This window comes from Poecilia latipinna, unplaced genomic scaffold, assembly GCF_001443285.1.
Source record: "Poecilia latipinna isolate Pla-1442-1.1 unplaced genomic scaffold, P_latipinna-1.0 Scaffold917, whole genome shotgun sequence".
Lineage (NCBI taxonomy): Eukaryota > Metazoa > Chordata > Actinopteri > Cyprinodontiformes > Poeciliidae > Poecilia > Poecilia latipinna.
In genome coordinates, this window is record NW_015113533.1 from 177,718 (window position 1) to 193,828 (window position 16,111).

The 16,111-nt window shown below is 38.2% G+C and overlaps 2 protein-coding genes across 2 annotated transcripts in view; one reads left to right on the plus strand and one right to left on the minus strand.

The window, feature by feature from the left end:
- tmem104 (transmembrane protein 104) overlaps positions 1-13,940 on the minus strand; it is a 46,040-nt gene extending 32,100 nt beyond the window's left edge. Inside the window, exons 1-6 of the mRNA XM_015048979.1 lie at positions 13,693-13,940; positions 10,448-10,514; positions 9,051-9,172; positions 8,516-8,597; positions 6,108-6,198; positions 5,031-5,108 (exon numbers count right to left, since the gene is read on the minus strand). Coding sequence (XP_014904465.1) covers positions 5,031-5,108; positions 6,108-6,198; positions 8,516-8,597; positions 9,051-9,172; positions 10,448-10,492 — 418 coding nt within the window. The 5' untranslated portion in view covers positions 10,493-10,514; positions 13,693-13,940. The remainder of the gene's footprint in view (positions 1-5,030; positions 5,109-6,107; positions 6,199-8,515; positions 8,598-9,050; positions 9,173-10,447; positions 10,515-13,692) is intronic.
- A 1,334-nt stretch (positions 13,941-15,274) lies between these two features.
- Positions 15,275-16,111, plus strand: part of LOC106957583 (5-hydroxytryptamine receptor 3A-like) — a 6,615-nt gene continuing 5,778 nt past the window's right edge. Inside the window, exons 1-2 of the mRNA XM_015048971.1 lie at positions 15,275-15,389; positions 15,472-15,635. Of these exons, the coding sequence (XP_014904457.1) occupies positions 15,353-15,389; positions 15,472-15,635 (201 nt within the window). The 5' untranslated portion in view covers positions 15,275-15,352. The remainder of the gene's footprint in view (positions 15,390-15,471; positions 15,636-16,111) is intronic.

The following is a 16,111-nucleotide window of genomic DNA, read 5'->3' on the forward strand; positions in this document are numbered from 1 at the left end:
CTGTAAATAAAAACCTATTTGTATTTTATTTATCCATATTTTGTCATGCTGACACTTTGCACACGTGTTTCGCACACAAACTTTAGCGTAAAAATGTAGCTGGAGATGCCATTTAGAAAATTAAGTTGAAATGTGAACTTCTGGAAGATTTAAGCTTCTTTTCCTTAGCGCTGGATCAACATGAACACATTACAGGAAGTCCTGTTCTCTGCTCCGCCCGTCAGTAAGCGATGGTGTGACCGCGGGGGACGCAGACTTTCACAAGACTGTAACCAATATCACCCAATTACCCAGAGCCACAGGCAAAAACGCAGCGAAATGAGTCTTCATGTAGCGGCGCGGCGCTTCATGCAGCTGTGGGAATCATTAGCATCCATCAGCACATTACCTCTGACCGGACTGACAGCGGACATGACGGCCTGTCGGTTCGGGGAGAAAAACGCCAAGGCTACATTTGGTCAAACACAGCAGAGACGGACTGAGCTGAGAAAACATCCAACTGCAAAACTAATGAAGGTAATTTACAGATAACAGACTTACTGATTCCACACCCAAAAGTTCGACAGATCCGGTTTGATTGGGGATCAGAGTTACGATATTTTTTGTATTTTCCACTGCTGTGCTTCGCTTTCACACTACACTGCGTCAAACCAACTTAATGTGATTTAACGCAATCTAATTTTTAAAAACAAAAAGAGAAAAATTAACAGAAAATAAAACCGAAAGGTTTGTATCAAGTGAAACCCTGGAGGACGAGCTGCTGCATCCAAAGTGCACAAAGGAGCATTTACAGCAGATCCTTCCTGTTAAGACTTTAAACTGCTCCCAACAAACCATAAACATTTACAGCCCTGCTGTTATCCGACAGCTTTTCCAGTTCCAGTCCGTTTTTATACAAAAATGTACATTTTAGTCAGTTTTTTCTAATTACTGTATTCATATATTAATTCTTTCTGCTGCACATTTATACTGTTGCAGAGTTTTTATTGTAGTTTTTAAATTGTCATTTTGTTCATTTTTAAATTAAACTCCGTTTCTTTTGGACTGGAGTACACCGTTTTCCTAATGACTACATTATGTTGTAATTTTGCCCCAACTATACAGTATTTTTACCGTTTTATTTTCCATTTTTCTGTGAATCTACTTTGCCCGTTGAACAGAAATGTTCTTATTGTGGGACATTCATTTGCAAATTTTTTGAACTACAGTATTTTTCTTTATGCTGTAAATAAGTTTACTGTTCAGTCTTCAAATCTTATTTTCCTGTTTTTACATTTTTATTTACAAGTTAAGGGACAATGGGGGACATTTTTATTCAACTAAAATACTCCCATCATTAAGCTGAAGCCATATTTGTTTTGCGTCTCTTTAAGTCACAAATTAAGCCTTCATCAAGCGGACGTCTTTCCTGGAAATGCACTCTGAATATTGATCAGTTTCACTGCAACAAGTCTTTACACAACACTGAAATTAAATGACACCAGGAACAATTGCAGGAAAAAACTGATGTAAACTGTAAATGACCATTTATCTTCCAAACCGCCTGGATATTCATCTCCTCACAACAATGACATTTAATCCAAAACCACTTAAATACAATAGATGTGTTCGTGTTTGACTCCAATTACAGACAGAAGCCCGTTTTACTGCAGATTGAATTAGTATTCGTCACCACGGTCCTGCATATGTCGGGGAGGGGCGGCTTACGTTGGAGAAACAATCGTGATGTTTGCACAGCCAACGCGTCATATCACAGGTAAAGAACAGCAGAGACAAGATGCTGACGCAAGGACAGCCCCTCTCTTTGTGACTTTCCCAAAGTCGCCTTCTAATCAACTTTCAAATCATTGATGTGAAGGTTAAAGCAGCTGCTGCTACAGTGCTGCAGATAAGCTGGGCCCCCCATCAACATTCCTGTCAGTGGCTGCAGGTCGGGCTGATACAAAATCCATGGACTTATTCCAACAGAACCGCCGCCGCTGCCGTCACGTCAATTTCTACCCAAGAGGAAGTCAAACGTCCTCCAAGCGTCGCTCTGCAGCAGCAGGGGAAAGCTTTTTAATTGGCTGTAAAGGTGTAGGACTGATAGGCAGAACAGAGTGGAGAGGTGGTGTTGCACTCGTTTAATGTTGTAGAAATGCAACCTGGCGTAATGAACTTGCTTCCATTCATTCTGCTTAATTACCTCAGTGAAGAATCTATATCTTCCTGTGATAACAGTTTCAGCTACAACACTTTGTGCAGGTACACCTGCTCGATTGCTCATTAACAGTTGAGGGAATCAGCCAATCACCTTGCAGAAACTTGAAGCATGTTGAAGTTCAAAGTGAGCATCAAAAAAAAAGAATTTAAATCACCAAGACATTTAAGCACCACAGCCTCCCTCTGAGTTTCCCCAATACAGAAAAACAAAACGTTAAAGTATTTTTGGTCTCGTTTTTAGTGCAAATATCTTAGTACTCTTGAAATCAGACAACTTACAAGTAACTTTTCAGCAAGATACAAGAGCTTGTTTTGAGTCAATTTCTTAATATTGACAAAAAAGTATTGGTTCATTGGCAGATTATTTAGCTTATAGGAAGACATTTTTCCCATATTATAAGTGAAGTAATCTGTACTCTAAATCAGCACCTATATCTTGCTGAAAAGTTACTTGTGTTAGTTTTGCCTTATTTCAAGTTTTGGACTAGAAACCAGACCAAAAATACTGGTAAGATTTAGTATATTTGAGGTCTGGCGGGCCACCAGGCTGAACGGCGTTTGTTTATTTTTAAGTGATTGCGAAGATGAGTTAAGCCAAGTTTACGTATTAGAAAACATCAGTAATCTGTAGTACAATGATGGTTTTAGCGCCAATCAATCTCATGTACTCACTTCTAAATATGCCAATGGTGGAGAAACAACTTACCATTACAGAAAAACAAGTTATCCGCCGTCCCCACTAGCTATGCTAACTAGCCTTAGCATTCATGAAATGCTATGCTAGCTGCAGCATAGCAGAAAGCAAGGAGAAGTGATTGACAGCGCTAGTGGTTGTTGAAGGCAAAGGGTTTTTTTTATTTTACAAATCATCCCATCAACATGGTGACGGTTTCAACAAATGAGAAAACGGATTCTTATACTGCAGCTTTTAGTGGTTAAATCTGCCAAATTCTTTTTATCCAATTAATCAAAATAATTAGCTTCAACCCTCTTATTTTCCACTGTTTTGCAGAAAAAGGCAACCAGTGCCACCACAAGATCAACCAAATCTGTCAGGAAAATCAAAACAAAAATCCACAGCTTGTGCTTGGATCATGAATTCAAGGCAGTCAGTCAAACATGAAGTAGCTTCTTCATTTTCTCCGGTCAGCATGTGCCTGTATAATTCATTTCTGATTACAGTCAGCTTTCCCATCATGTCAAAGGAGAGACGCTGGGAGAAAAGTCATTTCTTCATCACCAATCGATACCTCCACGTGTTACTCTCACATCTCGGAGTGAAAAGCCAGCAAGGAGCTTCTCTGTATCATTTTCTGCAGCTCCTCAAAGCCGAGTGACAAGCCAGCGGCTGCAGCTTCAACAGCACGACTTGCTTGATGGCATGCAAGAGTGCAGTCATGTGTGTGTGACTGCGTGTGTGGCAAGTGCTCCCCCTGCTGGTGAACAGCTGCAGGACACAACATCCCAGCACAGATGACGTTGTCAGAGCTTTGACCTTTTGCTGTTCTTTTATTCCTGCAACAACAGGGACCCTGCAGACTCAAGTCGCACGCGTAAAGCTGATTAAGGCGAGCAGACGAGGGAGCAGGAGGGCGCTGTGCATGCTAACAGAGCCGGGCGACGCACCGATAACACGGAGTTGCAGGGATCTCCATCTGCGTGCTTCAAGGTGATTCTGACTCCAGCCTGCATCACCAGTAGTTCCACAATCATGTAGGCATTTACCAGAGTCCAGGTAAAACCAAGACAATACTCACACACTGCAAAAACAAAATCTCACCAAGTATTTTTAGTCTAGTTTCTAGTGTAGATATTTTAGTATTTTCAAAATAAGACACCTATAATTAAGACATAGGAGCTTGCTTTAAGATAATTCCTTAATTTTAATGAAAAAGTTCCAATTCCTTTGGAAGATTTCACATGCAACACTGGAAAAAATGTCTTATGTCAGTAAAAATAATCTCCCAAAGGAAGAAGTACTTTTGTAGATTGAAAAGTCAAAAACTTAAATTTTCTAGAAAAAATTCAAAAGATTTAACATTTGAAAATCAGAATTTTCTAAGTATCTGGTAGAAACTTTTTGATATTCATCTAAAATTTTTTTTTTAGCAAATTTCACTTGCTTTTCTAGAAAATTTCTGATTGCTCTCCAACGTTTGGAAGAATTCATTTTTTTCCTTACGCCTCTAATACGATATGTAGATTTTGCATATTTGCTGTACTAAAAGACAGACATTTAGTTTATGTTGGACTTGACTGAATAAATTTATTTTCAGGAATAACAGGATTTATTGGGTTATTTTTTGTTTCAAAAATATTTTGGGAAGTTTTAGAAAGAATAAATTTGAAAGAATGATTTGGTTGCAGCAAAGTTGGCTTTTCAGTAAAAGTCTTTGGATAAAGTTGGTTTTACCTTTTGCTAAAACTTTGTTATAAAAACACATTTACGAGGGCCACAAATGGCCCCCGGGCCGCACTTTGGACACCCCTGCCCTACTGTATCAAATCGAGAGGAATGATAGAAAGTCGGCCATATAGAGGTAAAAAACAAACAGCCATGCCCCCCAACGCCGCCCACACGCTCAGCACTGATGGGCTCAAAGGTAATTAGAACCAAAGGCAATTTATTCATATGTAATTACAGCCAATTAAACCGCCAGCAGCCTTCCTTTATAAATGAGCGCCGCTCATAAAAGGTGCAAGGAAAAAAAAAAATCTTTGATGAACGATCCCACGCAGTCTTCCGACTCGTCCATAAATAATAGACGTGGCTAATGATGGCGTCTCCGGCTGATTGAATATCAAGGAGAGAGAGAGAAGAAGATTACCTTTGTTGAAGAACATGGAGGCCATTTGACCCATCTCGACCCGCTCCACGATGTCGAAGTGATCGTGACCCGACCTCTCTGTGGAAACAGATTGACAGAAACAGATCAGCAGCTTTCTCTACTATTCAGTTCTTCAGGATGTTGCAATGTTGTTTTTCTGTAACATGATGCATTTTTCCAAAACATTGCAATTTTAAGCTTTATTTTTACCAGTCTTACAAAAATGGTTACTAACAAAAAGTAAATAAAATTACAAAGTCACAAAATTTCAAGAATACAGTCAAAATAGGTACAAGAATAAAATCATAAGTCATAATATTTAGAGAATACAGTCATGAGAATAAAGTCAGAATAACACTGGGTTGTAGTTCAGCACATATGGCAGTAAAACCAGCTGCACCAACATGCTGGAGCTCAGCTTGGGTTGCTAGGTAACGGGTCACGTTCCAGTTAGGTTGCTAGGCAACGCCCTAGTGCACCCGGAATGGGCCTCAGTCGGGACAGTTGAAACGGCTCATTTACCAAACACTAAAAAACTTCCGACTTCTTGCCAAAAAAGCCTGAGTTGTTTTTTTAAGCACTGCTGTTTTTAGAAACACTAGAAACTCAAACGGAAGAACAAAATGTGTTCCCCTTTATAATGCATCCACAATGTGACAGTTAAAGACGTCGGAGTAATCATTTCTCACATCCTCTTCCTGTCGCTGTGGATCCTAGCAAATAGAAATAATTTTGGTGACTGACCTGAAACAGGAGACGTTTCGTCTCATCTTAAATTCATACAGCGAGAAGAAAAATGTAGATCTAAACTCCTGGTTTGAAAAAATTATGGATCGTAGCTTAATTATTTATATAAGTGAAATTAAACATAACTAGAAGTTTGTTTTCATCAATAATTGAGTTTTTTTAATCAATATGTTAATTTATCTCCCAATAAAACAGTGGTGCCCAACTTTTTGCCATTATGGCAAAAGGTTCTAAATAATTGTGAATTCACTCCATTCTTGAATCATCCAGCGGGCTGCAAATGGCCCCTGAGCCACACTTTGGACATCCCTGCATGAAAACGATACTCACGGACAGACAGGATGGGCTTCGTTTCCGGTTCCGACCGACCTCGACCCGAATCGTCATCCGAATAGTCGGACGTGGAGTCGCTGTCGTCCGTCTGTGGAGAATAAAAAGTTTTATTCTGCTTTCCTAATTTCACAACACCAACAGTCAGATTACAAGCTATTAACTCGCCGTTTATTTCACACACTGGCGCAAACATCTGGAAATTACAGGCAGCAGCTGCGAAGTGCTGCGCAGGCGCTCTCCAAACCACAGCGTCTCTGCAGATTAACGCCAATTAGCCGTCAATGAAAATTTGTGAGCATCATGAGCCGAATTAAAGCAGAGCAGATGAAGACCGACGGCAGATAACAGGAAACGGCAGGCAGAGCAACGCACGCACAGAGAAAAGTCAAACTCCAGTTTTCAGGAGGGAAAAGTCCAACACCAGTCACCAACTGAGAAACCAGTGATCATTAAAATCATCAATACGCATTGAATTTATTGGTCAGCGTTTTATTCATTATGGTGGAAAAGCAAAGCTAAACAGGTGGGGGTTTTGAGTCTGGATTTAAAGGAACTGTTTCAGCCGTTTTCCAGTTTTCTGGAAGTTTGTTCCAGATCTGAAAAAGAATCAAAAGTTCTGATATTGAAATTAATGGTGGAACTTTATTAAAATATTTTAATCAAGTTAATCACATGGTCTATAATTAATGGGAAACCTAACAGAATAAGGAAGATTTTCAGTTAATACAGAAAAATTAAATCTTTAAGTTTTCAAACAAAAGCATTCATTTTCCCCATTTGTTCCAAGAAACCTGAAAAAGGAAATGTTTGCATCATTTCCCCCTTACATTTGGTAAAACAGATGATTTTATATCATTTCATTGTTTTTAACCAACTCCTAAGCAGTCTTAATCACATGGTTGTATTTGGTAAAATATTAAACTTATTACGATATTATGGGACTTACATATTTTAATCAAGAAATTGCAGAGTCTAATTGGAAAGAGCAAAATTTTCAATTGAAAAATCTGTTTTGCTGCTAAATTATTGAATAAATGAACATATGAGCTCAACGACGGATATTATTTTTCTCTATAAAGCTGCTCTCTAATAAGGGAAACAGCCGAGTTGTCATTTTTCCTGAGTCTCTGTCCACTCCAAGCTGCTGCTCCGTTTCCCTGAGGTCATCTCGCCCAACTCCCTTCAGGTTTCAGCTCAGGAGTTACGACCCTGCAGACGAAAAGCTGGGGTCGCAGCGAGCCTCAACCGCTCGGCCTTTGATTCATCGCCGCGCCGCTCCCCAGCATTTTCCTCCCACATAATGGAAAACAGAGGAGTAAAACTGGGAATGTTTGCTGCTCAACGCCCTTTATTTCTCTCTGCTCGAGTGAAGCCCATTATCTTCACTGGGCACTTTATTCTTTTACAGTCGAGGAATTGCTTTTACCTTTTATTAGGCTGGAACATTGGTTAGAGGGCTTTAGGAGTTGTTCGCATGATTTAAATGGACAGTTAGAAATGTTTTAAAGGAGACAAAACTGTTGTAAAAGTTGCAAAGACAAGATGTTTGTTTTCTTGAACTGGAGCAGCTTAAATCATCTCGACTGGTGAAGTCACACCAGTTCAGTTTGCTTTAATTAAACTCTTTGGTTTGTACAGAAAGTCCAGTTCAGTGGGGAGATCTGGATAATCCAACTCTGGTCGCCTGTAAACCTCAGCATACGTTCGGTTGAACAGCTCAGATGTCAACGGCAGTTACTGGTCCATAAACTGTTCCAGATATAACTGCAATAAACTAAAATCGTTTTGAGCCAATTTTAATCTAATTGATAATGGCATTAAAATGCAAGTTTGCTCAAAGATCAATAGACACATTTTAAAAAAATAAAATTGATTATAAAGTCTCCACAAACAAAATCTCCCCTCAAAAAATATCAGTTATCAAGCTCGTCTTACTGAGCTTGATAGCTGATATCAAGCTTAGTAAGAGCTTTTACTTCAAAAGCAGGAAGTAAACTACAACCCAGAGCATTCTGGGTAAATACAACCAAAACGCGCTAGGCTAATGCTAGCAGAAGAAATCCTCCAACCACAAAACTTGTTTGCATTTTGTGAAGAAAGTTGCGCTCAGTTCTTCAGAGGTTTCCATGTTGTTTTCTTCAGTGGTCCTTGGTGCAGCGCCCCCACAGGCCAGGAGGGGAACAGGTTTTCAAAGGGTTTGATTTATTTGAACCACAACAGCTGAAAATTTTTACAAATTATCCATTTCTGATCCACAATCAAACCAAATCTCCAAACATAACCCTAAAAAAGCCGCAGATTGCAATTGGTCCAGATTCAGATCAAAATCCAGACTTAGAATCATCAACTGCGTTTTGAATATGCTTCTTTTCTGATTCATCACATCGCCGAGTTTGTCATCATACCTCTTCCTGCTCTCTTCTCTTCCAACGCAGCTGAGCATTGGCCGCCGCCATCGCCTCAATCACAAAAGTGGTTGTCATATAGCTGAAGGATAGAAGGAAAGAAACAGATTTTTAAAAAACTGCATTTCAAACCGATTCAGGGAATGACTCAAGACTTTTGCACAAAATTTCAGAGATTACAAAGTTCCCCAAAATGATCTAAACCTTAAATTAAAAATAGTATTAAAATGACCAATTGTTTCTCATACATCTCTGCATAAACATCATAAAACTGCCATTTCTTTGATCTAAATCAATGTTTGTCATTTTTCTGACTGAATCACGTTTATTTTCAAGCCTGTTTATTCTGAAGACGCCTTCTTGGTTCACTAGAGAAAAGAAGCATGAATGACTCTGCATCTGCTGCATCATTAAAGCCAGAATAATCTGCTCTGCAGGGAGCAGAAAAGCAATAATGTTTGGAGAAAAGAGGGAAAAAAAAAACATGTTGGAGCAGTAGAGGTGGAAATGAGAGTTTAACTCCCAGCAGACTCACCTCATGAATGCTAAAAAGACGATGAGCGACAAGCTGACCACCCAACCGGCTGCGGCGAAGGCTTTGGGCATGGTCAGGGCTCCTGTTCCCACAATCAGGTTGAACATGTACACCAGCCCCACCTGCAGGCCAAACAAGGCAAGACAGCCATTAATCCACAGAGACTGAACTGCAGCTTTAATTCATCGACAAAACGCTTTAAAATTAAAACATTTAATTTGAAGACATTTATTCTGGGGTGAAAATATCTAACAAAATTAGTACCTCTTCTAGTTAATTGTCTCATGTTACAAGGTTGGATATTTAAACATATTGCAAAAAAAAAAATCTTAAAGTATTTGTCTAGTTTCTAGTCCAAATATCTTAGTACACTTGAAATAAGAGAAAACTTGCATGTAACTTTTCAGAAAGAAAGAGCTCAAATCCCTAATGTTGAGAAAGTTTTAGATTCACAAATTTTACTCGAAATGTGGGAAAAATTACTTGTTAAAAGTGAAAATCTGCCAGTGGGACAATCAATATTAAGCAATTACTGACTCAAAACAAGTTGATAGATCTTTCTAAAAAGTTACTTTTTGTTTTGTGTACTTATATTTGGACTAGAAACTAAACCAGATATTTGGTAAAGTTTTGTGTTTTTGCAGTGCTCTGAAACCCTGCAGGTTCTGTTGAACCCGTTTCAGAGTTAACGATGCCATGCAGTCTATCAAGGTTTTTGCATTTATTTCAACTTTGACATTAGGTCAACTCAAAGGAATTATTGAGAAAAGCCAGTTTTTAAAGATTTTCTGCAATTTGTATTTTTTTAAAGCAAAAAAGATTAAAATCAGAAACCACAACTGGTATTAAAAAACTTTAAATATACTTCTAACTATTTGTGATGATGGTTCCGTTACAAAAAATAACCAAAACTCTAAAATTAAAGGGTGAATCTTTCAATGAAAGATGAAGCTGCCACAATAAAATATGAACTTATTGAGTGCATTTTGCTTCATTAAGACCCATTATGACTGAAGACATCTCTTCTGAAGAAAACTGGACGATCCTATAACAGGTTGCTTAATAATTCAAAGGTTTCGCTTCCTAGAGAAACCATCCGAGCCTCTGAAGTCACGCTGATGTAAGCAAAACCAGAGAACAACAGAGTGAGCTGTCAAACATGAGTGCAGACCACAGAAGCATGGTGCATGCCGATAAAAAAAAAAAAAAGAAGAGGATGTGCTTGTCATGTGCATTTTGGTAAATTATTAACAGCTTTTTAATGAGGAGCCGTCTCCAGAAGAAAAAGATTAGCATGTGTTTCAACAGAGCATTTACAAGTAGGTGAATAAATCTGCTAAGATTAATCTTTACATTTCAGACAGACATTTCTTTGTATAAATCTTAGCGATACTCACAAATGGAGAGTAGGGCTCTCCGGTTTCTGTGATTCCACCTGCCATGTTAGATGACTGCAATCCTCACCTGCAGAGGTGAAAATGTTGCATTAAAACAAATCAATATTGAAATAGTCAACTAATTTAGTAATCAACTGTTAAATGAAGCATACAGACTCAGAATAATTTGTTAAAGTAATCAGAGCAGCTATTACGTCAAAACTGTGCAAAAAAATATACATATTTTCAATTTAAGATGAAAATTCTTTTGTCTGTAAACGTTTTATTCAAAACTCCTCAAGTGAAAGTTTTACCTTCACCTGGTTCAAATCAAGTTAAACTATAAAGCACATTTTGCTGTCCAATCATCAAAACCACACATTAGTAGGCAGCATTTTGTTTACCTGACGATGCAACATTCACTACAAATAAGCATAGACTAAATTGCAACAATTTTGTATTTTAAGCAACAAGATGTTTGTTTTCTTATTTAAAAAAGGAACTGAGCCGTTTGCCCATTTCATTTCTAATATTTTGGAAAAAAAACATCTAAAGTGGTGAAATAAAAAAAAAAATCTGCAGAACGTGGCAAACTTTGATTAACTGACAAAATAATTGATTACTTAAATCATTAAACATTTTCTGCTCTGCCAGCAGGTGATCAAACTGGAATCTATTAAAGTAGAGAGATTTGTGATTAGATGATGGTCAGGTCTGAATTTATTGTTGATTTCCTCTAATTATACAAACCCTCCCTGTAGTCAGATTGTGGTACCTGAATGTTTGTCCGGTCCCTTCAGTAAAGTATGCAGAGTTAATTTAAACTAGTCGGTTTCCTGCACTGACTCAGCTTTAAGCACGGTGACGAAATTTAACAAGTTTCAGCTTAATATTCTGTTTTCAAACCAGTTTGGATGCCATCATTGTCCTGCTGCAGAAACAGTTTCAACTTGGTTGTAATTAGTATAAAAATATGATAACCCATAAACGGATCAGCTAAAACTGTCCAGCTGCTATAACTTTATTACACTTGAATGTCAAATAAAATGTAATTTTCAGTTTTTTTCCCCTTTACTTTGCTGTACTTTTCTGTTTATGTGGCCAACATGGCCGGATTTCCAAGGATGTGGTCAGAAAATGCATTTTACCAATCCAAATTACAGTTCATTAATAAGTAGACCTATACATCATTGAGCATGCATAGATTTAATACATCTCCAGGGAAATGTCTCCATTTTGTTGCCAAATATATATATGTTAATATGAAAAAGTTTGGGCACCCCTATTAATCTTAATTACTTTTATCTCTAAATATTTGGATGTTTGCAGCAGCTATTTCAGTTTGATACAACCAATAACTTATGGACACAGTAATATTTCAGCATTGAAGGTTTATTGGACTGAAAAATAATGTGCAGTACACATTAAAACAAAATGTGACTGGTGCAAAAGTATGGGCACCTCAACAGAAAAGTGACATTAATATTTAGTAGATCCTCCTTTTGCAAACAGCGTCTAGCTGCTTCCTGTAGCTTTTAATGAGTTCCTGGACCCAATGAAGGCATTTCTGACCATTCCTCTTAATTCCAGTTCAGTTAAGTGTGATGGTCGCCGAGCATGGACAGCCCCTTCAAATCATCCCACAGATGCTCAATGATCTTCAGGTCTGGACTGGGATGGCCATCCAGAACATTGTAATTGTTCCTCTGCATGAATGTCTGAGTAGATGTGGAGCGGCGTTTTGGATCATTGTCTTGCCGAAATATCCATCCCCAGCATAACTTCAACTGTGTAACTGATTCTTGATTATTCTCAAGAATCTGCTGATACTGAGTGGAATCCATGCGACCCTCCACTTTAACAAGATTCCCAGTGCCGGTACTGGCCACGCAGCCCAAAGCATCATGGAACCTCCACCAAATGTTACAGTGGGTAGCAAGGGTTTTTCTTGGAATGCTGCGTTTTGCCGCCATGCATAAGGCCTTTTTTATGACCAAACAACCCAATCTTTGTTTCATCAGTTCTCTGCACCTTATTCCAAAATGAAGCTGGCTCGTCCAAATGTGCTTTTGCAGACCTCAAGCGGCTGTGGCATGCTTGCAGAAAAGGCTTCTGTCGCATCGCTCTCACATACAGCTTCTCCTTGTGCAAAGTGCGCTGAATTGTTGAACAGTGAAACCATCTGCAGCAAGATGATGCTGCAGGTCTTTGGAGGTGGTCTGTGGGTTGTCCTGGACTGTTCTCACCATTCTTCTTCTCTGCCTCTGATATTGTTCTTGGCCTGTCACTTCTGGGCTTAACCAGAACTGTCCCAGTGGTCTTCCATTTCCTTACTGTGCTCCTCACAGTGGAAACTCACAGCTGAAATCTCAGACAACTTTTTCTATCCTTCCCCTAAACAACTATGTTGAACAATCTTTGTTTGCAGATCATTTCGGAGCCGTTTTGAGGTACCTATGATGCCACTCTTCAGAGGAGATACCTTTTGTCATGATTGGCTACGAAGCTCAAATCTTAATGAAGTTACCAAACCAATTTTGTGTTTCAGTAAGTCAGTGAAAAGTACTTTAGGGTATTTAAATCAATAAAATAAGGGTACCCAAAGTTTTGCACCTGTCAAATTTAAATTTAAAGGAACCTTGCACATTTTCTGTTAGACCAATAAACCTCATTTTAATACTGAAATATTACTGTGTCCATCAGCTATTAGAGACAGCTGTTGCAAACACCCAAATATTTAGAAGATGAAAAAAGGATGCCTAAACTTTTTTATACGACTGTAACAATGTCTAATTGTTTACATTCACAAAAAATCCCAAAATAGATACAACTCACCTGATATGCCCCAATGAGTTTTATACATAGTACAATGTTTGCAAAACACGCAGATAAAAATAAAGATCAGCTGTGGCCCAGCGTGAAACTCTTAAGGTTCATTTAGTTGTCTTGAAAGAGGAACAAACTAATTTATTTGGATGTTTTACTTCCGTTTCACAATTAAACTACTATATAAAATTTATAGAAATATAAATTATTTTATGCGTTTACAGTAATTTCTACGGACATTCCTCTGGAAAAGCCTGTTTTAACTATCAGATTTTGATGCTGCTAGTATCAAAGCGAATAACGAAATGGTATAACCCTCACAGCTCTTATAATTTAAATTTCATTAATTACATCATTTTCCAATACAACATGATTTGTTTAAGGTTATTCTGCAGGTGTCTTCACTGGTGTCAACAGAGACAGAAAGTAAACACACTCACCTCCAGTCTTCTAGCTGATTTAGCTGCTATGCTAGCAGGATGCTCCGAGCGGTAACTTCTTGCCAGCTAACCCAATAAACGGGCCCAAAGAGCGACAGCCAACATGAGCCGCTCCGCTTTCAAACTGAGGGGGGAAACGCCGAAAAGAAGCACAGATAAAAGCACATCCTGACGGACTGATAAGGCTGTGAGACTGAGCCCAGCTGAGCACCTATCACAGCAATCAGCTGACCCACTTCCGCATGACAGCAACTTCCGGCGAGCATTTCCAAAATAAAAGCTACTCAACGTACTCACTAGTCACCAGCTTGCAACAATCACAGGTGTCAAACTCCAGTCCTGGAGGGCCGTTTCCCTGCAACTTTTAGATGTGCCTCTGCTGCACCACCTGAACAGAATAATTAGGTCATTAGCAAGGCTCTGGAGAGCTGATCTACACAAGGAGGAGGTAATGAAGCCATTTCATTCCAGCGTTTGGTACCTGTGGCACATCTAAAAACTGCAGGACAGCAGAGGACTGGAGTTTGACACCCCTGAATGTTTTAAATTATTACTTTTAATTCACTGCTTATTTTCTTTAAAAAACAAAAAAACAATTTATACATTTTGATAAGTTTCTACTTTACAGAAATTTTAAAGAACCACCATAAATTTCTAGTTTATGTTTTAAAATAAAGAAAACATGAAATAAATTTAGATTACAGGTGTTTTTAGTATCATTCTGTGGATATTCAACTATTGTAAAAACTAAAAAAAACTGCTAAATCGACATTTGTTATTAGATGTTTATTTCAAAACATTTGTAGTTTTAACTTTCCATGCATGCAAACCATTAGGATACTGGGATTTCACAAATTAAAACACAGTAAGAATAATCCGTCCTATTAGAGTTTCTGAAATCATTTAAGTCAGTGGTGTCCAAAGTGAAGAGCGTGGGCCATTTGTGGCCTTTGTAGTGCTTTTCTGCAGCCCCAAACTGATGTTTAATAATGATAATTATTTGGCTTGAACTGGGGTCTGAGCTGAAATTATGCGTTTGGTTTTCTGCAAATATTGAGGTTCATTCAGATGCAACTCTGCATAGTAAAGTTCTGCTTCTATTCTCAGAGGAAGGAAACCATCACCGTCTTTCTTCAGTCTTCATCTGATGGTTGTGTCCTAAACTTCAACATGCTACATGCTAGCTGCTTTTTTATCATTTCTTCTAGCAATAACATGATCTGATTTTGGAGGGAATTGACCGCTGTCCTAATATTTTTTATTTCTAAATAATCTTTCTTTCTAATTTGATTAGCAGCGCCTGATTTTTAAAGCTTGAACTGTCAATACAGTTTTGAAAGGTTTTGTCCCAGGGTTATTGGATTGTAATGATTTCAGTGAAACCTGCACATATTAGTTTTCAGTCAGACCTCTATCTAAACTATATGTAAGGATTGTTTAAATTAAAAAGCCGCAGGTGTTTTGTTCCTGCTGACCGGCTGCAGCTGAACAAAGAAAACATTTGGTTGGTCAAACATCCAGAACACACAACTAAAGGAGATTATGTTCCACCACTAAATCCATGTATTGATTTTATATTTGCACTTTTTATTGAGGTGTGCTCATAAACAGCTGGATAGTTTGTAAAGAATCCCTCAGACTGAGGCGAAAGCAAACGGTCATGGCAGCTCTGACTCTGACTCTTCTTGTTTTAGCCGGTGAGCTTCTACAGCGTAAACTTTTATATTTAATCATGTTTTAAAGCTTGCTAACTTGGAAAATATTTCTGGTTTGTTTCAGGTGTTTCCTGCAGCCAGGCTTCAGATTGCTCCTACTCTTCTCTGTTGAATCACCTCAACCTGGATGCGACAAATAGCGCTCTTCAGATTGAACGTCCTGTGAAAAACTGGAACACAACCACAGAGGTTCAGCTGGAAATGATTCTGGGCGGCATTTTAGACGTGGTAAGTCTTCATCATCTGTCTGTCTTATGCTATTATTTAAACATTTTTTCTTATTTTTAGCTTGGTGGTTTATCAGGATGGGAATAAAATACATTTACTTTTTTAAAATGTCTGTTTACTGAGGTTAATTTAATTTGAAAACTGGTGTTAAATATGAATCTACCATGCAGTACAATAACGATATTGCAACAGTGTTTTTGCCATGATAGTCAAAGTTGTTAAGCTGAAAGGATTCGGGGCCACAAAAATAAATGAACTTACATGTAAGTTCATTTATTTCACATTCACATTTCTCCCTTGTTGCAACAAGGGAGAAATGTGTTGTTATAAGTTAAACAACCTGTCAATCAAACCAGTATACTTTATCATCAATATTAAGTAATTATTCACTTAAACAAGCCTCTATATCTTGCTAAAAAGTTACTTGTAAGTCAGGTTTGTCTTATTTCAAGTTTGCTAAGACATTTGCACTAGAA